Source organism: Delphinapterus leucas, chromosome X (assembly GCF_059928025.1).
Source record: "Delphinapterus leucas isolate spDelLeu-1000000601 "Yukka" chromosome X, BTC_Dleu_Yukka2, whole genome shotgun sequence".
In the NCBI taxonomy this organism is placed as follows: Eukaryota; Metazoa; Chordata; class Mammalia; order Artiodactyla; family Monodontidae; genus Delphinapterus; species Delphinapterus leucas.
Genome location: NC_143150.1, coordinates 94,139,104 through 94,162,436, shown reverse-complemented (window position 1 = coordinate 94,162,436; position 23,333 = coordinate 94,139,104). Strand labels below are relative to the sequence as shown.

The 23,333-nt window shown below is 39.2% G+C and overlaps 1 protein-coding gene across 2 annotated transcripts in view; it reads left to right on the top strand.

The window, feature by feature from the left end:
- The window catches only part of MAOA (monoamine oxidase A), an 82,402-nt gene that overhangs the window by 6,414 nt on the left and 52,655 nt on the right, over positions 1-23,333 (top strand). For both annotated transcript variants that reach the window (XM_022556399.3, XM_089904601.1), the window contains exons 2-3: positions 11,877-11,971; positions 21,653-21,790. In XM_022556399.3, coding sequence (XP_022412107.1) covers positions 11,877-11,971; positions 21,653-21,790 — 233 coding nt within the window. The remainder of the gene's footprint in view (positions 1-11,876; positions 11,972-21,652; positions 21,791-23,333) is intronic.

Below are 23,333 nucleotides of genomic sequence, written 5' to 3'. Positions count from 1 at the left end.
TATCTTCATAGTTGAATGAGCTCTGGGGTTTATCTGACATTTAATGGGCAGTTTTAGCATTTGGCCAATACTAATTGATATGAATCTATACATAATACTCAGCTAATGTGAAAAATATATTTAACAATAGATCTAGGGACTTCTCTGGCAGTCCAGCAGTTAAGACTCCATGCTTCCACTGCAGGGGGCATGGGTTCTATCCCTGGTCAGGGAACTAAGATCCCGCAGGCCACGTGGTGCAGCCCAAAAAGGTAAACAAAACAAAACCCAATAGATCTAAGTATAGTATAATTGTATAAATATAGTATAACTATAGTATAATTGGATCATAGAGACCAATAATTAAGAAAAGGAAATGTGGGAGTCTGTTATTGGCAAATATTGGGTCATACGATCTTTGTACAGGTGTGACATACACATATTTTACATATGATAAATCTTGCCAGTATTTGGTTGCAGGTATGTGCAAAAAGACTAAGGTAATATTGTAGTTTCATGTCACATACAGGGGTTTGCAAGAGTGTAGACATCCAATGAGCACTGGTTTGAAGACTACATTTGCATGTATGAGATAGATTTCATAGTGGCAGTTACTTTTCATTTTAAATTTGAGTGATTAGAACTGCACAAAATGAATCAAAAGACGTCAGTTACATTTTTAAATGTTGTAAGTGTTTGAGACAAGTTGATTGTTAGGACTTCTTTCTCCTTTTATTTGAAAAATGTTTTACAGCTTTACCAGCAATTTGTGTTCTCCTTTGGATAATCTGTTCTTTATTATGTTGTCATCTAGTCTTATGAATTAAGGCAGCTTCAAATCTTTGAACCACAGTTCTGTCAGCTGTAAAATTAGAGGTTGGATTAAGTTATGTATGATATATCTTCCAGTATCTTTTTCAGCATAGCTGGCTTCCTAAAGGTCTATGTCTTCAGCTTTCTCTTTTGGACCCTCTCCCCAACACTTTTTCCTTCCATGTTGCATTCTGGAAATGGTTTTCATCATCCATCATACTGACATCCTACACTAACTTAAATCAGGATCTGGGTCTGCCTTACAGGTGCTCATTCACACCTTTTCCATGGCTCCTCTGAGCCTTAGTTTAAAAGCCCTTTTCTAGTTGTTGCCAGGCCAAAGGAAAGAAATCCCACTTTACAGCAATATTCAGTTGATTTATTAGGTAAGACTGTCAATAAGAACATAAAAACCAGGTGATAAGCTTTGAGAGTTGAGTTAATTACATATTCACCATGTTCAAGGGTCACAGAATTGCAGCCTGTAACAGCTCAAAGGGACCAAAATGGAGGCTCAGGAGGGTCAAATGAATTACCAAATGCTACAGTATTCTTAGTGGCATAACTTGACCTTGGAATATACCCCACCTCACTTAGGCTTGCTTTATAGGCTCATTCACAGAACTGCAGTAAACTTTTATTATTGTTTTACTTTGAGGCTTGATGCTCTAAAAACTAGTGGCTGTTGTTTCACAGTAATTCATATTTTAGACTATATTACATCACATGTTACTGCTTCATGAACATTTTTTTTTTTTTTTGGCCGCCCGGCTTGCGGAACCTTAGTTCCCCAACTAGGGATTGAACCTGTGACCCTGCAGTGGAAGCACGGAGTCCTAACCACTGGACCACCAGGAAATTCCCCTGTTTCATGAACATTTAAATTTAAAAATATTAGGCACCCTATTAGGATGGATGACTTTTATATGAAGAATTTATTTCCTTTTTGAAAAGTCCATTCCTGGTGGTTTTAGGACAATGTATAGCAATTATTTGAATAGTTTAGATCAGTGGTTCTTAACCTTTTGGAGCAAATGTCCCTTTGAATATCTGATGAAAGCTATTGGACCTTTTCACCAAAAATAAAAGCATATTTTTATGCATAGACTTTTTTTTCCCTGCACCAGGCCAACATCTGATATTCTGGAAACCTCTTCATTGTCACTGTCCCTATAATGTAAAGATTTGGGGCTGATACTGAGACTCACAGAGTGGTGAAAAATAAGAAAAATAAGAATTCAAAGGATTTATTAGGTCATTAGACAGTTACCAGTAATGAATATGTAAATAGACAATAATAAAAACAGTCAAGACATCTAGGCTGAAAAATAAGGCACCTCCATTTCCTACCTTAAGACCATGATAAATATAACAGTGAACCTGCCATGTTTTGAAAAGAAAGAATTTGGGGAGACAATATTGGTGAAGAAAATGGAAGGCTGTGGTGGTTGATGTGAGTTTTAAATAGTTTTCTAAGATTGGTGTTTACGGATTTTACGTATTGAATTGAAGCCATCGATATTAAATACACATTTCAATTTAATATGCATTTGTAATTACTTTATAAAGGACATTGGTCATTTAAGGCATCTGACAAAATTCAGACCCAAATGGAGGAGTTAAGTTCTCTTAATTTATGTTAGTCTATTTGTCTTTCCAGTGACCGTGTGAGGCATGGGACCCCTCTATGTAGCAGGGGTTACAACCATGAACCTGAAGTGCCCTTGGTGTTTGAGGTTGGTTCAGGGCTTCAGTGGTGGCACAAAAAGGGAGAAGGAAATGACAGACAGGAAAGGGTTTCATGGAGAAAATAATGCTTGACAGAAGTGCTGTGGATTTTGGATAAATTCTGAAATGTAACAAGGATGACCTTTCAGGTGACTTTTTTTTTTTTCAGATTAAATGAGTTAGCTGTGGGCTGTGGCTTAAGTGAAAGACCATTTTCTTGCATGTCTGCATATATTCTTCATTCATTCATTTATTTAAAACCAGCTTTCCCAAAGTGTATTTTTTGAGATGTAATTTTTTTTTAAGGCAAAAGGTGGAGAAATGCTAAGTTAAACGAATCTCTTCACTGCAGGACTTATCAGAGCCTTTAATATGCCAGTGTGCACCATACACTTCCCAGAAGGAGAAACAGCATATGTCCCAACTTCCATGAACATTGATACTTTTCCCCAGAGCATCTTGAGGACTAGTATTCCATAAAACATTTTGGAAATACACTTGGTGTATTTTCAGTTTCAGTGAAAGAATGGGGCAAATAATGAATTAAGGAGTAATTGCATTCCCTAAGTCGTGTGAGATCCATTTATCTAAAGTGAAGATGAATGCTGAACAATAATCAAATAAATTAGAACTGTCTAGACAACAAGTCTGTTGAATTCAGGGCAAATTGAAGTTAATTGTTAGCTTTTATCTATTTATCATTTGAGACAGTTCTGTCTTTTTAGCTTATCAGAGGGATCAGAAGATTTGGCATTTTCAAAAGCAGGTAATTATTTGTCTGAAAGGAAGCACAAAATACAGATGAATATAGATATAGGTAGGTAGATAGATAGATGATAGATAATAAGAATGGCTGTATTGTATGTATGTATGTATCGGGGACAAGTTTGTGTGCACATTGATATTCTCCATTCTCTTTTGCTAAAAAAAGCGTAATACTGGTTCAAAGACCAGAAAATGTACTAGTAGTATTAAGAATCTGCGAATTTACTTGGGCATAAAGGTTTAAATGACCAGACACCCTGTCCTTGTCAGTCTTTCTTAGCTACTTGAGATAAATATAATCTAAGTAGCATTAGAAACTTCCCCATTGCCCTCATCCAGGTGAGCATGGTTTTCTTTTCTTGGTATGTGGTTCCTCTGTTCATTGCAATGAGTGTTTGAGCACCTGCAACACGGTAGGCTCTATTCTAGGGATGCAAAGGTGTCTAACACATATAACACACTACTTAAGAGGCAGATCTCTGGGCAAGAGGTCATGTTGCCTTGGACAAGGGCAAAAGGCCACAGTAGTTTGGACAAGAGTGGCTAAGATTGCAGTGGTTGGAAGCAGCAGATGTATATAGAGTGCCAGGTGGTGATGTGTGCTAAGAAGAAAAATACAGCAGCTTGTGACAGATGACTATATCACTTGTCCGTATTGAAAGTGGGGTCACTGGACATTTTTCATGAGGAATATGCTACATTTCAAGGTTTGTTCTAATCATTTGTTGTAGAAGGAAAATCAGTAATTGAACTGGAAAGGGTAGCACGAGTCAAATGGACAAATTTCTCTTTTTTCGTAATGTGAGTGTACTTGAAGAAGTAAAGGAAAGAGCCCTTGGTGAGGTAGAGAAGGCAGGGGTACAGATTTATAGCCCAGGAAGCAAAGGACCATTTCCTCAAAGACTTTGTTGCTGATATTAATTCCTTCTCCAGGTGTGCTGTGTGGCTTAAATCGTTTCCTATCCCATTTCTGTGGGGATGTAACCATCTCAGGACATTGGAAGCACTGCAGAATCTGTGGAAACAGTTTCCATGGGCAGTGGCTTTAAGAAGCTGGAGCTTGGTTTGAGGTTGCCATGGCAACAGCACTGCTGGCTGGATACATCATCTCACCCAGGCTCTCCTGATCTAATAACCAGGATTAACAATTGCCTGAACTCTCATATGAGGTGTGCTTTTAGCAGACTTGGTGTTTTTTTTTTTTAAGCCTCTCTAATAAATCCATTGACCTATTTTATGTTGGTTTCTCTAAAACCCAAATGGTTGAAGAGAGAGAAACCAGAAGAGGAATTATATTGTTGGGTTTTTTTAAATAAATTTATTTATTTTATTTATTTATTTTTGGCTGCATTAGGTCTTCGTTGCTGGGTGCGGGCTTTCTCTAGTTGCAGAGAGCGGGGGCTACTCTTCGTTGCAGTGCGCGGGCTTGTCATCGTGGTGGCTTCTCTTGTTGCGGAGCACAGGCTCTAGGCGCGGGTTTCAGTAGTTGTGGCTCGCGGTATCTGGAGCGCAGGCTCAGTAGTTGTGGCGCACGAGATTAGTTGCTCCGCGGCACGTGGGATCTTCCCGGACCAGGGCTCGAACCCGTGTCCCCTGCACAGGCAAGCGGATTCTTAACCACTGCACCACCAGGGAAGCCCATATTGTTTTGTTTTGTTTTTTTGCGGTACGCGGGCCTCTCACTGTTGTGGCCTCTCCTGTTGCGGAGCACAGGCTCTGGACGCGCAGGCTCAGCGGCCATGGCTCACGGGCCCAGCTGCTCCGTGGCATGCGGGATCTTCCCGGACCGGGGCACGAACCCGTGTCTCCTGCATCGGCAGGCGGACTCACAACCACTGTGCCACCAGGGAAGCCCATGTTTTAAACTCATTATCCCTATTTAAAATACTTAATTGCAAAGTGATTAAAGTTTCTCTTGTGCCATAATCTGCTATTTTCCCTTTTTCAGGTTTTTGCATTTTGAAAGTGATCAGATCCTTATGTACATAATAGGGCTTTAACAAACTCTGTGCATTTAGCTTCTCCAGGCTCTCTACTGTCACAGAAAACCACAGGACATTTGGGAGTTTGGGGTTCTTTTCCTCCTAATGGGCTCAGTTTGCCATGATTTGGGAGAGGAAGAGCTCTTGGTGCAGGGGCAGGGATATTTTGCCTGTGCCCGCTTAGACCTCTTCCTTCAAACACACCCATGGGAGATTCACAGGCTAGACACTAGGACACTTGAGAGTCTAGGACACCAATGAATCTCATACACTTGCCGATCTAATAGACTCTCTCCCAGACTTGAGACTTGACCTGAGGCCAGGAGTCTATAGGTCTGACAGTGTGTGTTGGAGCCAGCTTCTACTGTCATGAAAGGACTGATCCTGATTGAACACTTCTCTTCCCAGTTTCACGGTCAATGATATCACACTGGTAGTAATCACACTGGTGATTTTGAATCAGCCATGTGGAGAGTGTATATACACCATGGAAACCCAAATGCTGCAAATCAGGAGTCCCCTCCATCCCCTGAGGCCAGGGATGGTTGTTAACCATTTACTAGCAAGCCCCTGTGCTAAACCCTTTCCCTGTCTTGGAGGTGGGGAGGGGTGCCAAGAGAGGTGGGTGGGAAGCAGGCTTCTTCTATTGTCCTAGATTCTATGTGGCCATTAAATGATAGAAAATGAATGACAGGAAGAGCTGTAATGCACAATGCTCTCAGCTTTGGCTAATCTATATTTCTTTGGAACAAGATGAAATAGGTTTAATATGAGATTTTCTCTTTTCATAACAAATATTTGATTTGAAAGTAAAAAAATATTTGATTTTAAAATCTGTTTTTTAGTAGCTACATTGTATTTGGTGACTTACCTTCAGACTTAAAAACCTTTTCTTAAAAAAACAAAACAAAACAAAAAAAACCTTTTCTTTTCTAACAGTTTTATCCCATTTACCAAAAAAAAAAAGACAGGCTTTTATTTATTTATTTTGAAGTTTATGTCAAAAGCCCTTAAACTAATCTGTGGAGTTGACATACGATTTTTTTTCTATAAGTGATTACTGAATTTTGTAGTGAGGGGAGGGTAGGATGCACAGTGATACACAGAATAATAACAAAAAAGAATTAAGGAATATAATTCAAGATGCCTGATTCAAGATGTAAGCAGACATTATCTTAGGTTTTTTTTTTTTTCCATTCGAATCAACAGACAGCCACAGTCAATATATTAGAAAAAGCCTTTCTGGACTGCAAGTGTTTGCCTGTGCTTTATTTATGACTTACTGAGTTATTTATTCAAAATTAGTTATTAGTTATTATTCAAAAATAACTTTTTCTAATGGCATCTTGATTGTATTTCCATATTCTGTATTTTCTAGCTTTAAATTACTATGGAGGTTCCTTATCAGAGTCTTCTTCACAATAAACATGCAAACTGAAACAGTACCCCCCCCAATTTATTCAGCATCTTAAAAAAATATTTTTCTAAATGACTTAAATCTTCCCCCTTCAAATTCCAAGACCTTTTGGAAACCATTTTTCTGGAATCCCTTTTAAATGTTTTAAACATGTTCCTTATTTCTGAAACTAAGAGCTTAAACTTTCCTTGCCAGGATAGGGCCAATCATTTTCCTGTAATGCAGACCAACCATTTTTTTTTCAGCTTTTTGTTTGTTTGTTTGTTATTTTGGGAATTTTTTTTAACATCTTTATTGGAGTATAATTGCTTTACATGGTGTGTTAGTTTCTGCTGTATAACAAAGTGAATCAGTTATACATATACATATGTCCCCATATCTCTTCCCTCTTGCGTCTCCCTCCCTCCCACCCCTCTGGGGGGTCACAAAGCACCGAGCTGATCTCCCTGTGCTATGCGGCTGCTTCCCACTAGCTATCCGTTTTACATTTGGTAGTGTATATATGTCCATGCCACTCTCTCACTTCGTCCCAGCTTACCCTTCCCCCTCCCCATGTCCTCAAGTCCATTCTCTAAAACGTCTGTGTTTTTACTCCTGTCCTGCCCCTAGGTTCTTCAGAACCATTTTTTTTTTTAGAATCCATATATACATATGTTAGCATACAGTATTTGTTTTTCTCTTTCTGACTTACTTCACTCTGTATGACAGACTCTAGGTCCATCCACCTTTTTAATTTTGTTTATATCCTTAAATGCCAAAGTGCGAAACGACCTTTGTCACTGGTGTGCTCATTTGTCCTGGCTCAGCTAGCCCTGCTTCCCTCCCCTCCTTTAGCCTCTGGAGTAGTGTTTATTTACTATTGGCACTGAACCCCACTCACCAAACTTGTTGAGAATTACACACTAGATTCAATTTTATTAAGGCTTCAGCCTTATAAGTGAGGGTGTAAGAAGTAAAAATTTTCACTTGTCAGGAGACTTTGTTGTGGGCATATCAAGCACTTGGTATCCTTATCTGGAATATGGGGTAATGAAATCTATTCTGAAGAATGGTTGTGAGAGGCAACAGGAAGGGCACCTGAAATTGATCTGTAGGATGTAAAGTGCTAAACCAACTGCCAGGCTGCCTCTGGGGGCTGGACAGCTGCAGGTCCCACTGCTGCTGGAATTCAGAGCCACCTCTGCTTCTCCTCAGAAGAGGAGCTACTCGAGTAATTCTAGCAAACCCAAGGGTGTTTTTATCTATCTAATTGGTTTATGGTTAGATTGACTAAGGGGAACTGGGAAGCAATTCAACTTTTTGCATCTTGAGTTTCTCTGCTTTTAAGTACAGAGTGGTGCTTTGAGCCTAAAAATTATTCAAATCTTTTGACCTAGTAATCTCTGTTCTAAGACTTAATCCTACAGAAATAGTCAGACATAACAACAAAGATTTATGCATAAACATGTTTTTCATTACACCTTCATCCTTTTTTTTATGATGGTCAGCAGAAGAAGCCTTTGGCTGTGTCCCAGAAAGCACATTGCACCAAGGTTTGCAGACATTAGTTTGCATTTATTTAAACTGTCACGGGATGCCTTTCTTTGTGAGCAGATTCCAAATATTCGTTGCACACCTAAATCTTGGGTGGATGTCAGCAGTGTAAGGGTACACTGTACTTGAAGGGGTCAAAAATACATACAAACATTAGCAGACAGCAGTGCTGGATATTATGGTTTAGCCTCCCTGCATTTTAGATCTTACAGACCCAAACTCATCCTTGACTCTGACCATTTCTGTGACCATTTCATACCATTCTGTGTATGAACAAAATACTGTTGTCAGTCTGGCTTCTCTGAGAGCAGACATCAAGACATAACTAGCCATGTAAGAGGTTTATTGTAGGAAAAGCTGGTGAAGAAAGGAGAAAGAGAGCAGGAGGGGGCGAGTTGTTTTAAAAAACAAACAGAAAAACCCAGGGTACTCCTGTATAAATCCTATAATCTAGATTTTGTTGATTGCATCCCAGTGGTATTATTTAACATGTTTTTCTGGCCCCTAAGTATCAGATCTAGAGGCTGGATCACATTAGAATTTAGATTGTTTGCTCCTTCCCTTTCTCCCCACCCTCCCCCCCTCCCTTCCTTCCTTCCTTCCTTCCTTCTTTGTAACTACTTCATACATGGTGGTATGTGCTTCCATTAAGAGGCAAGTAACATCTGGTTATCTCTTTTTTTTGTCATGTTAGCAGCTGTTGACAATCATTGCACCAGATCTATTAATTCATTAGGGGTTGCAAAATGCTGATGTTCTAATTATTCCTGTCTTCACTTATTAGCTAGCATACTTTTATACAGCGAAACCTCCCTTTGTTAGCTATTTGGTTGCCTTGAGGTTTGGTGCAAATAAGGAGGGTAGAATGAATGCCAAATTGTTTTTTGGGGTTTTTTTGTTCTTTTGCGGTACGCGGGCCTCTCACTGTTGTGGCCTCTCCCGTTGCGGAGCACAGGCTCCGGACGCGCAGGCTCAGCGGCCATGGCTCACGGTCCCAGCCGCTCCGCGGCATGTGGGATCTTCCCGGACCGGGGCACGAACCCGTGTCCCCTGCATTGGCAGGCGGACTCTCAACCACTGCGCCACCAGGGAAGACCCTTTTTTGTTTTTTTAAATGATAAGTTTGTTCCTTAGCATTCTCCAAAGGTGACCAATGAGAGGTTTTGTTTGTTTGTTTAGTATTATTATGAGTGGATTTAAGCCATTGCCTTTGTTATTATTTATTTATTTATTTTTGGCTGTGTTTGCTCTTCCTTGCTGCACGCGGGCTTTCTCTAGTTGCAGCCAGTGGGGGCTACTCTTTGTTGCGGTGCGCGGGATTCTCATTGCGGTGGCTTCTCTTGTTGCGGAGCACGGACTCTAGGCACACGGGCTTCAGTAGCTGTGGCACGCGGGCTCTGTAGTTGTGGCACACAGGCTTAGTTGCTCTGTGACATGTGGGATCTTCCCAGACCAGGGCTCAAACCCGAGTCCCCTGCATTGGCAGGTGGATTCTTAACCACTGTGCCACCAGGGAAGTCCCTGTTATTTTTACTTGATACTCAAATTGTTCCATCTCTAGCCAGTGGGAGTTCACCTAGGTAGGTTTCTGAGCCTCTTTGTCACACTCCTCGTGGTCTCTGTTAGCCTCCTTGCTTTCTGGTGACTTGAGGTTCCAGACCCATCTTGTATATTTCCTGCCCTAAATTTGCCCTTAATTTCATTGTTCTTTCATCTAAATTTCCTGATCTCCAGGCCCAAAACCCTGGATCTCAGTGACAGCAGCCTGATTACTCATTTGCTTTATTCTGCATTATATAAATAATGGCCTCAAAATAATAGTTCTAATCCTAGCACCCACAAAATGATTACTGAACAAAATGTTTGCAGCTCTTTTTTGTCTTTAGGATATATACCATTAGAACTGTCAAGTTACTGAGTTTTAAAATCACTAAGAATAGTTCCTCTCCTCAACCACTGGTATACATATTGAGGTATCATTTGTATCATTTTACTAAACTTATCCCTGGTGTCATTCTTATTTCCCTTTCACCCTAATATTCTAACATTTTTTTTTCTCCTTGAAATATGTTTATCTGTGTAGTCTGCTTCGTATTTTTTGTAACAGGAGGATAAAGATAACTAGGTATAAGATAGCATTTGAAGTGCAAAAATGTATTGATAGATTTAAAAATGTGAATACAGACATTTATTTCCTTACTCTGTGAGCTGAGAAGTCCCAGAAGCAATGATAGCCCAGTAGTGATGGGCACACCTAGAACCCAGATCTTGATTTCTAATACTGTTCTCCAATAAAAGGAACCAAGGCTCACTGAAGAAATAGCTGATTGTAGGGCTGGGCAGAGAAAGACAAGAAGAGCCTGGAACATCTCTTAATGCCAGAAAGTAAGGAAGTGCTCAAACACACGCATACACACATAATGATGCAGGCACATCAGAGGGACACAAGAGCTTCCCAGTGACCAAAGCTGAAACAATTTGAGCAACAAAATAAATAACATAGTATTGGACTATAGCCCAAAGTATAAAACAACTATGTATGACTCCATAGGGGTATAAGTCAGTGGTTAAGTAAATAAATAAATGGGAGAGAAGAGGCAAATCTCCTGTGCAGATGAATTTCAAATCATTTATGTCGATACTCCACCCTCAAGGAAGTAGGACATACCTCCCTACTTCTTAAGTGCAGGCTGTACATAGACTTCCTTCCAAAGAGTATAGCATGGAAGGGGAAAAAAAGAATAACTTTACAGTGGAGAAACCTGGCAAACATTACCTCAGCCAGGTGAACAAGATTAACATCAGTGATAAGTCATGTTGGTAACATGCACCCTTGATATAATGTTAATCCACAACACTTTCCTCTACTTTTCTGGTATTACTATACTTTTGTTTGCTTGTGTTTTGCCTTTTTTGAGCTGTACTGTGTGGCTTGCAGGATCTTAGTTCCCTGACCAGGGATTGAACCAGGGCCACGGCAGTGAAAGAACCAAGTCCTAACCACTGGACTGCCAGGGGATTCCCTTACTATACTGGGTTTAAAAATCTATCTTCTATGAAGGTTTTTGTTTATGAGTGAAAGCCTGTACTCAGCTTTGAGCCAATAAATAAAGTATGAAACATGGTTCCTGCCTTTGGTAACTTTTAATCTAGTGGGGAAAACATGATATAGCAAGCATGTAATCCAGGTTTAAATGATAGGAGGTCATTATAGGGGGGGTTTAAATTGAGAAAAGCACAGAGATACTGGGGGCTGGTGTAAGCCAGGGGGAATTTCCAGGAAAACATACTTCTGTTTATACAATCAGGATTTCTAGAAGAGTGGCGTGATAAGGGTTGATTTAGGGGTTCAACAAATTCCCTTACATATGATTATCACCAAAACCCCCCAAATATATTTTTTAAATTATTACATTTTTTCAACCAACCTTATGATAGATAATAAAATTAACTTATGATAGATAATGTAATATATGCTAGATTATAAAATTGGTGGCTCAGTTCATCACAGTATGCTCAGAATTTATTAGATAGCACAGTCAATGAATTGTGTCTGATACCTGCATTTATATTATATGTAGACCTGTTTAAATGTTGAATGTTTCACATATAGGTGTTAATATGTTCCTCGACTTTGTTTTCCTTTTTTTTCCTTTTAGGATTATCTGCCGCCAAACTCTTAGCAGAACATGAAGTTAATGTTTTGGTTTTAGAAGCCCGGGACAGAGTTGGAGGAAGAACATACACAGTGAGGGTAAATGATTTTAATACTTAACGTATAAAATCTCACACAAACTAGAGATGGGGGTCACTGGAAGTCAAGAGCTGGAGGAAATCTCAAGAGTTTATGCAGTTAAGCCGTTGGTCCTCCATAACCCTAAACTACTGCATTAAATAAGTATCTGTTCTTTTCAACAAGCACCCACCAAAGAGTGACAGCTTCTGACCTTCAGTAGCTTACATTCTAGTGAAGAAAACAAACGTGAACAAATAACTTCAATACAGCGTCATCATTTCCATACTAGAGACCTAAATAGAGTATATAGCGTCTCAGGTGAGGTTACGGTTGGGCTGGACTTGAAGTGACTGTACGTTCACCACACACACACACACACACACACACACACAGACATACACACACAGTATAGGTTCCTTATTTATCCAAGAATACACAACTTAAAAGAAGTGTGACCACAGTAAGCAGAGGCAAATGTAGCATATTTCTGTGTCGATTTTTCCTTAGTCCTTGTTCCCTAAGAGGTGTGCTGCTCCGGTGGGGTCAGCTAGACATAAGGAAGCCCAGTTCTTGCTACATCACTGCCTTTTTATACTTGGGCTTACATCACCGTTTTGGAAAAATGCATGCTAACTGGTGTTTACTACTATTTGAAGAAATGGTTGCAGGATGTTGAAATCTGGAACTGATGAAAGTACACAGGGAAGAAGGTAAGGTAGAAAGGAAGTACGGACAAAGATGGAAGTTTGGAGAACATTAAGATTTAAAGGGGGTGCAGAGGCAGAGGAGCCAGAGAGAAGCAGTGGAGGCTGGGGAGGAAGACCAGATTAGGGCAGTGCCATGAAAATCAGCGGAGGAAAGAGAAGGGGTGATACATCGAATCAGATGCCAGGGGCATTTGACACAGGATGAAGGCTGAGTAGGGGCCCTTGTGTTTGGCATTTAGAAGGTCACTAATGAGCCCCCTTGCTAGAGCACAGAAACAGAGCGCTGAAGGCTGGAGATTGGCAGTAAGGACAAAAACAGACTGTTGAAGTGACTGGAAGGACAGGAAGCCTCTATCTAATTAGGAGATGTGTCAGATTTATAACAGAATGGCTTATGCAGTGATAATAACAATGGGTTAAGCAATACAAACATTCAGTTATTTTACATAAGAAGAAGTCCGGTGGTAGGTAGTCCAGGCTGGGGCCGGGGTTCAGCTTTGTCATAGAATCTTTAGGCTCTTTCTGTCTTTCTGCTCAGCCATTCTTTTCCTGTTGGCTTATTGCCTAATGGTAACCAGATGGCTGCAGCATCTGTCAGCATCAAGTCCTCACTCAAGGCAGGAAAGAGCGTGAAGAGGCGGCCCCAGTCTTATCTGCAACAAAGGCTTTCCTTTACCAGAAGACCCCAGCAGACATTTGCTTTACAGTCTCATTGGCTAGGTTCGGGGCACACAGCTACCCTGAGCTGCTAGGGAGCCTGGGAAAGCAAGTCTTTAACATTTCCAGGCTGCATAATAGAAGCAGGCATGGGAAAGGGGGAATATAAATGGATATGAAATAGCCAACCAACATCTGAACTAGGATATTGTACCAGCCGTTTCAGTCACCCCAAGCCAAGCTCCCCTTCTGTCATTCACTTTCTGCCTTTTTAGATGTACAGGGATGTATCATAAGCCTATTTTTACCTTGCTCAGCTCTAAGAGTACCCTACAGCCTTGCTACTCAAAGTAACCTGTGGGCCAGCAGCCTCGGAATCACCCTGGAACTTGATAGAAATGCAGAATCTCAGGTCCTGTCCCAGACCTGCTGAATCTGACTCTGCATTTTGATAAGATCCGTAGGGGATGCTACAGAAGTGCTGCTCTTTGGTGTATGCTCGCTTGCTTTAAATTAATGTGAATCCAGATTAATTGCATTTGGAGAATTTGAGTACCTCCTCAGATGTAGTCCTCTGAGAGGCTATTGGTCTGGGAGTGAGGAGACTGGGATTCTGGCCCCTGTACTGGCCCGACACACTGTCATACCTTGGGTAAGTACTATTAGCACTTTACATGTCACTTTTCTCATCTGGGCAGTGAGATATAATCTAAATGTACTTGAAGCTCCCTCCAACTTCAAGTTCTAATTGAAGGCAATGTGTTGTAGTGCAAAAGAAAGATTGCATATTCTGCCTGTACCAGCTTGTTACATATGATTCTCCTGTCGTTTTCTGAAAAACATTCCTTTATTTTGGAGATAGGTATTAAGTTGTCCCTTTGCCCTACTTTTCTTATCTCTAAAACCTTTTGGTTATTAAATAGGAGCATCCGTCGTGTTACGGATTTTTCAGTTAAGAACAAGTTTCTTTGTACAAGGGAAATGAGAATTCCAACATGCTTATCCCCATCTATGTTATTGTCCCAGGCTGCTTTTTCATGCTACATCATTTATATATGTCAGCACCATACAGGAACTATTGCGTATTAGGCATCATATTAAAATTCCCTTTAGGTATGTGAGAGAGGAACTCTGAAATGCTTAGAAAGTAGGACTTGACATCTATAAGATTTAAAATAAATAGAAGGGAAAAAGGGGGGGCTTTACAAAGCAGGGACAGAAATGGTATTTAATCAGAAACTGAATTTAATATTCTTACAGTTGCTTCTACTAGAATAATCAATTAGGATTTGGGGAGGAGATGCCATAAAAATTACTCTAGATCTTTAAGTATCGAAATGTCAAATTTGATATTGTCACTTGGCAACTGTTCAAATAGATCTTCTATTTGTTCAGAACCTCCCAATTTTTCCTAGTGTGATTCCCCCATAATTCTTCAGGACCAAATTAATTAAGTTGAAATGCCTGCAAGGCTACCACAGGGTTGGTGTTATTTGTTTCCTAATATAGTTGCGTGTTTGTGGCCTCTTCAAAGGCTGAATAATGAGATCAAATGCAAGATCCTAAAGACTGAGGGGCAACATAGCAGAATATGGTATTACAGTTCCAGTATCTTCATGCTGAATCTGGGGCACCTCCTTTCAAATGTTTCGACTTTGTAAAGAAGCATTCTGTAAAACGCCTCATGCTTTTTACTACTTCACTTAGGATTATTTACTTTATAGTGTCTGTGTTCTAAAGACATCTTTTTTGGAAACTCCCAAGAATTCGGTTACTGTCTTTGTTAAATTTTATTGGAATACTGACTTCAGTTTTGTGCTTCCTGTCTTAAAAAGGATGTTGGAGACTAGAGAAGGTTTGGAGCACAACACCAATAGTTAGTAAAAGGGAAAGTTAGGATTATATGAGGGACAGATGAAAGAAGTCAAAGGAACAGATCACTTCTGGTATTATGGCAGAGTGGAAGCCTGATTGACTCTCCCTCTTAAAATGCTGAATAAAATATACTGTGCTACCCTGAAGTTAGAAGTTTGCAGATCTCCTGGATGTTGAACAGACATCTCAAACTTCACACATCCAAACTGAGTTTCTTTTCTTCTTCATCAAGAACACTATTCTAGGGACTTCCCTGGTGGTCCAGTGGTTAAGACTCTGCACTTCCACTGCAGGGGGCACGGGTTCGATCCCTGGTTGGGGAACTAAGATCCCGCATGTCGTGTGGCATGGCCTAAATAAATAAATAAATAAAATAAAAATTAAAAGCTTATCCCCAGCACAAGAAACCATGAACAAAATGAAAGGCAGCCAACCAGTATGGTAGATAATATTTGGAAACCATCTATCTGATAAGGGGTTAATAACAAATTATAAGGAACTCATACAACTCAATAGCAAAATAAAACAAAAGAAACAGGGGCTTCCCTGGTGGCGCAGTGGTTAAGAATCTGCCTGCCAATGCAGGGAACATGGGTTCGAGCCCTGGCCCAGGAAGATCCCACGTGCCGCACAGAGCAACTATGCCTGTGTGCCACAACTACTGAGCCTGCGCTCTAGAGCCCACGAGCCACAACTACTGAGCCTGCGTGCCTAGAGCCTGTGTTCTGCAACAAGAGAAGCCACCACAGTGAGAAGCCCACGCACCACAACGAAGAGTAGCCCCCTCCCGCCGCAGCTAGAGAAAGCCCGTGTGCAGCAAAGAAGACCCAACACAGCCAAAAATAAACAAATAAATTTATATTTAAAAAAAGAAGCAAACAAATCCAATAAACTGATTAAAAAAAAAAAAAAGAACACTATTCCAGCAGCCTTCCCGGTAAAGGAGGATGGCAACTCCCAAAAAAACTCGGAGTCATGCTCAACACTGTGAGACCCCACATTCATTCTGTCAGGAAATTCTTTTGGCTCTGCCTTCAAAATATACCCAGAATTCAACCCTTCCCTCCACTTCCGTGGTGCCCAGCTGTGGGAGCCACCATGATCTCTAGGGCAGATTATTGCAGTAGCCTCTTAAATAATTTCCCTGCTTTTTACCCTTGTCCCTTATAATCTAGCCTTAGCCTTAGTGCGACAGCCAGAATGAACCTTTCAAACCTAAGTCAGATCTTGGCACTTCTGTGCTCAAAACCTTTCAAAGGCTGCCCTTCTCACTCAGAGTAAAAGCCAGTGTCCTTTCAATGTCTTGTGACGCGTACCATGATCTGTCCCCTTCCCCCCCACCCCCGCCCTGCAACTTCTCTACTCTCATCTCCAGTTCTCTTTTCCTTGCTCACTCTGTTCCAGACACATTGGCCTGTGTTCTTTGAACACACCAGGCAGATTTCTCCCTTAGAATCTTTGCAGTGGCTCTTTCTTCTGCCAGGAACGCTCTTGTCCCAAATATGCACATGGATAACTCCCACACCTCCTTCAAGTCTTTTACGCAAATATCACCTTTTCTCAGAGGCCTACATGTCCCTTGTATTTGAAGCTGAAATCTTTCCTTCTCTCCTCTGCAGTTTCAATCTGCCCTGTCCTTCTCTAGTTGTTTTTTTTTTCTTTTTCACTGTTGTTATCAACTTCTAAGATACTTATTTATTATGTTTGTGGTTCATTTTCTGTCTCTTCCTACTAAACGAAAGCCCCTTGAGAGCAGGGATTTTTATTTTGTTCACTGATGTAACAGAAGTTTCTTGAACAGTACCTGGCACCTTGTAGGCACTCAAGATATAGTTGTTGAATGAACTAATGAATCCCCAAAGCAAAGTAAAAACATGAAGCCTAGGGATTAAATGAGCTCAAAATTTGACTTTCACCTTGAATGTCTGCTGAACCCTGAAGACTCTGCAATTCCACTGTGATGGCTGTATGGCATGCAGGGAACAGGAAATAAAATCCAGAACCTGGGAATTTAATAGGAAACACTCCAAATTGGAATCCCCTGTGCTATACTCTGTACATGAAAGTGAAAGAGAAATAAACCTTACCCTTCTAAAAGGGAGAAAAATAAAGCTTGCCTTCATCCATGGCTTCAATCTAAATTTACACTACCTATATGGTGTGAAAAACCTTGGACAGAATATTTAAAGTGCCAAGGTGGCTGGCAGAAATAGACTCAAATCATTTCCACCCAGGCCTCAAATAACTTACACAGAAAAAGTTCTAAGGAAAATCAGCAACTCATAGTCAAAAGTGACAGCATACAAGGAAACAAGGCACTAAAGGAAAATAAATAGAAAAAATGATCCAGAAAGATTTTGCAATAGTTGAAGTATACACAGAATAAAAAATTACTGTAGCATGTTTTAAAGAAAAGACGTGCTTAAAATTAGCAGCAGGGAAAAGAAACTTAAAAAAATGATCAAGTAGTTTAAAAATAATTTCTAGAAATGAAAATGTACTGATTAAAATGAAAAAACTCAGGGACAGATTAAACAGTGTATTAGACATAGCTGAAGTGAATGAGTGAACTAGATCAGAAGGAATTATCTATAATGCAGTTCAGAGATAAAGATTGGAAAATACGTTATGTGGGGCAAGGGCAGGAGCAACTAAGACATGAAAGATAGTGTTATGATGGTATGAAAAAATAATGGCTGAGGATTTTCCAGCATTGTTGGAAGATACCAGGAAGCCTAACAAGTCCACAGCATGAAAAAGGAAAAGAAATTCTCACCCGCACACAGAAGCTGCAGTATACCAAAGAAAAGAGATCTTAAAAAAATTCCTTTAAGTCTAAAAGTAATTTTTTTTAAAAAAGAGAAAGACAAATTATGCATACTTTAAAAAAAATCAATAATTAGACTTATTGATTGCTGTTGAGTGACCCTTCAACAGCAAAAACAGATGCCAGAAGATAAACAATATCTTCACTGTTCTGAGAGAGAAAGAGAAAATAACCAGAATTTGTTACTTGCTAGAACTATCTTTTTATCAGACTGACAAAAATAGAGAGTTTAGGACCCAGATTAGAGGAAATTATAAAGGCTGTGTTTTAAGAAGAAGGAAAATGATAACAAATTAAAGGTCTGAAATTTAAGAGGAGACAATGAGCAAAGATACTGGTAAATATTTAAATAAAATTCAGCAACATCAACAGAATAAAACAAAATAACATCAAATTTGTTGGGAGACAAATAAACCTGAAGTAAGGTACTTTTATGGTTTACAGATTAGAAGAAGGTTGATCACAGTTGATGCATGAAGGTTTTGTATTTTTCAATAGAAAGATAATATATTGATAAACTTTAGAATATATTAAGTATGCATGTTAATATAGCTAGAAAAAAAATAGGCCTGACAGTATAACTTCCAAACAAGTAGAAGAAAAACTTAAAACAAAAGGAAGAAAACCCTTAATCCAAAAGAAGAAATCAGGCATAAAACTGTTAAAGTGGGACAAATGGAAAGCCATAAGAAAATAAGTAAAGTTAAGACATTTTAAAAGAAATAATAATATAAATGGGCTAAACTTCTCAGTTAAAAGGGGGGAAATGTCAGAATAAAGAAAACTCTAACCGAAGGATAGAAAAAGAGATAGTATACAAATACTTATCTAAGCTATTTTACCTATATTAATATCAGACAAAATAAGGTTTAAACAAAAAAATGTTTCATTGAATTAAGTTTCAATACATAGTGATAAAAGACCCAGAAGACCAAACAATTCTAAACTTGTATATGTATATACTGAATAATGTAGCCTCAAAATATAAAGCAAAAATTGACAGGAATCAAAGATAAATGCCCAACAGTGTAGGGGATTTTTAACATACTTTTCTAAGTCAATAATAAATGAAGCAAACAAAGGCTGAGCACAATTAATCTTTTTCTAATGGACATGTATAAAACATGCATATTACTTAACAGAAGACTATGTTCTTTTCATGCAGAAATGGAAAATCTTTGAAAATCAACCATGTGCTAGGTCATAAAGTAAGCCTCAAGGATTGATATCATATAATCCATATTCTTTGACCACAATGCAGTTATGACAGAAAGATAACTAAAAAAATTCCAGTTGTAGAAATTAAAACATGACAAAACTTTTAGAAACATAGATCTAGACAGAAATTGTAATGGAAATTTGAAAATACTTAAAACCGCACAATAATGGAAATACTAAAATAAAGTTGTGGATGTAGCTAAAACCATATTAGAGGAAGATTCATAGCCTAAATTTTTGTATTAGAAAAGAACAAAAGTATGTTCTTTTGTTGAATGAATGAGCTAAGCATGCAAGGAATTAGAAAATTAAGAGTATAAAAAAATCCAAAAAAGAGGAAAAAAGAGCATAAATCAATGGTATAGAAAATACTCAATAAAGATGATCAATGAAACAAAGGTTGATTCTTTGAAGAGTCCTATTAAAACTAGACAAGTGTCTGATAAGATTTTTCAAGGAAAAGGAAAAAGAGACATCTCTAAACAATAAAAGGGATGAAAATGAAGATATAACTACTGATACAATAAACAATAAATAAATGAAAAGAAGAGATCATGAACTTTAAAGCAATAGTTTTGAAACATATGAAATGTATATATGATGAGAAAATATAATTTAAGAATAGAAAGAAATTTAAGAAATAGAAAACGTGAGTAGTGCTTTAACCACAAAATAAATTGAACCTGTAATTTAAATTTTTCCCACAATGAAAACATTAAGCCTAGATAGCTCTACAGGTGTGTTCTACCTAATGGTCAAAGAAGAGATTATTCTATTTATATACGAACGCCTTCTAGAGAATAGAAGGAAGTATGATTTCTAACTCATGAGATTAACAGTACTGTAATACAAGAAAACAGACAAGGGCTGGAGAAGAAAGGAGAATCATGGGGCAATCTCAGCCTCACTTATAAACACAGATATAAAAATTCTAAACAAAATGTTAGCAAAGCATATCTTGCAATGGAAAGATAATATCAGGTTATATTACCCCAGGAAGGCAAGGTTGCATAATTCTAGACAATCGATTTTCTGGAAATAACAGATTAGGTAAATTATCCCAACCCTCCCACTACATATAAGGAGACTAGACAAATTGCACTGTGTACACACACACACACACACACACACACACACACACACACACACACCTTCAAAGCATCAGAGAGCTAACAAGATAGTGAAGAATCACTAGACCAACATCCAGAAAACATTGACCTGCTTTTTCCCCTGGGGGTGGAGAGGTGAGAGTTTGCTGACCACTGAAGAAGCAAGTGAGAGACTGAGAAGTACTTTTCAAAAGTCTTACAAAGCTAGGGCAACTGAAGGTCAAGTCCAGAGCCCACCAAAGTGTGTGTATATGGAGGGATGTGTTGGTAAACTCCTTGTGCTTTGGGTTGGACTGTGTCCTAGCGCTAAGGGTGAACAGCAAAAGGACTAGGCCACGTTGCATTTCAACCTGCCTTCAAATTGTCTCAGGCACACAAAATGCAATAAAGTTATCTAGTATTGTTAGCGTCCCCAGATGGTGGGCAGAAGCAGTCATAAATCCTCTCTGAGAAAGATATAATCCTCCCAGGATTCAGATAATTTCTATATTTTCTCAAATTCAGTCAGTGGGACACAATAAAAAATAATCAGGCAAACAAGGAGAAACGGCAACGCGAATTAGAACTGGTATAAACAACAAAATAGAAACAGACCCATAAGAAGTTATTACAAACACATGGAGGAATTATTACTCACCAATGCACAATTTTATTTTATTTATTAATTTTTTTTTACAATTTACTGATTAAACCATGGGGAAATGTGTTACTAAAACAGCTGAGGAAAATGGAAAAGTGCATTTAAGAAGAGGAAAGTAAATTTTGGTTTATGGAGGAAGGTTTGCATATTTATAAAATATTTTTTAGGTATATGAATCTTTTCATACCTTTTGGTACTCTTTTCCTATGCTGCATTCTTCCCTGCAAGTGTTTTAAAATAGAATCAGGAGCCCACCAGTGTGGGCTGATTGAAGATTTCATCTGCTGGAAATCAGAGAATTAGGTCTAATAAAACTCTGGGTGACCCCTCCAGCAACAACCCCAAAGAAAAGCATAGAAAATAAAGCTAAATGCTTTGAAAAGGATCTAGATCGGCGGGGCGTACTACAGTGTTCTTTATTGTTTATGCGTGTTATTGCTGAATCAGCCTCACCAATAACTCGACAAATGGGATTGCTTAATGATGAGTGTACTATAGGGTTGGAGTAGAGTAGAAAGATTTGCTATTTTCAGTGGCACTTTATAAGAGAGATGTAAGGCACATTTAAATTGTAAAAAATAAACAGGGTTATTTTTTATAAGACATAGAAACATCTGTTTTAGAGTTCTAACTAAAGTCTTCTGGACACTTTTTCTGTTTCTACAGAACCAACATGTTGATTACGTAGACGTTGGCGGGGCTTATGTGGGACCAACCCAGAACAGGATCTTACGGTTATCTAAGGAACTGGGTTTAGAAACTTACAAAGTGAACGTAAATGAGCGTCTTGTTCAATATGTCAAGGTAAGCCTGATGTTTGACTCAACTGACCAACAGGGGAGCATTTTATTTGGGAAAGCATTTGGTTTTGCTTTTAGTTGTTTTTTCTCAAAGCAATCATAAAAGTAGGTTCTCAGCTTTAAAGTAGTACTCTGCCTTTCTTTTCTTCTTCTTTTTAAAAATCTTTCTTTCTTCTTCTTTTAAAAAATCCCTGCGGACTCCTGGATCACTGCAAGTGATCATGCTTCAGCTTGGTTCTCCTCCACCTCACCCACTGTGGCCCTTGAAGGCTACACTCCTTCCTTCCCCTCCCTCTGGAGGTGGGGGAGACACCAGAAATAGACCCCCCCACACACACACACAGAGCCCAGGCAGCCCCTGAGGCACCTATGAGGCAGTTCTAAGGCCCCAAGGAACACAACAGTTTGAGGCCACTTCTTAAGACTTTGAATGGGTCATTCATCCTCATCCTTACCTGACATTTCTTTGCACACTTTGATAATTTTCTCTGCACCTAGCCATGACTCTTGGGAAGTCTAGCTCAGTTGTGCAGTTTCCTACTGTTTAAACAAGAGATTGTTTAAACTCTAAGTGCTGATATCCACTCAAGAAACAGCAGCTGTTGCCCATGTTATTCTTTCTTACTGAAGCCAAACATGGAGCAGCTGGAGTCTGGAAATGTGCCTTGAGAAATCAAGTTTCCGATCTGACATTGTAGCCCATTTCCTGGAACTAGAGTCATCAGGACAGGGGTTATTTACTCATTCTAATGCCAGGATTCCCACACCTCTTCTCACCACCACATCACTTCTCAACAGACACATTTAAGCCTCCACTCCACCGCAGCAATCATGTGGGTCTGGCATCTTCAGGGCCTTTCAGAGCAGGGAATGAAGGATACTTGAAGTATATGCACACCGATGTGCAATCAGGGAGATCAGGAATCTTGGGAAACTCTGATAGCTGATCTGGGTTGGTTTGGGATGCTTGGGAAAGTCTGGCAGTGAGACACATGAAAAAACAAACCAGTAGCCTTTAGAAAAACTAGGTTCAGAGGTCAAGGGAGAAATGAAGAAACTACAAAAGAATTATACAAAGTGTTTATGAATGCTGGCTTCAACAGGCCATGATCAAAAAGGAAAAACTCCTTTGCTTCCCCACTTTGTCATCTCTGCACGGCATGTTGTTTACCCAGACTAGTAAGTGATAACAAAGGTAAGAGTAATAGCAACTAACCTTTATGGAGCACTTTTACCTGTATTATCATATTTAATGTAGGGAGAGAAACCAAATCCTTTGCACTCAACTGCTAATTAAACAGTCATATAAATTCACTGTCTAGTCCAACTGGGAAGCATATGGGTCTGATGATTATCCTGGAATCTGAGCAAACTTATGCTCTACTTTACAGAGGAGAAAACTGAGGTTCAGTCAGGTAAAGTGACTTGAACAGAGGTATAAAACTAGTAATGGTCTGCCTACCCCCTGAGCATGCGCTCTTCATGAATTTTAGGATTTACTTACAAGTAAGCACATATTTAAGATGCTAAACACTGTTCTTTTCATT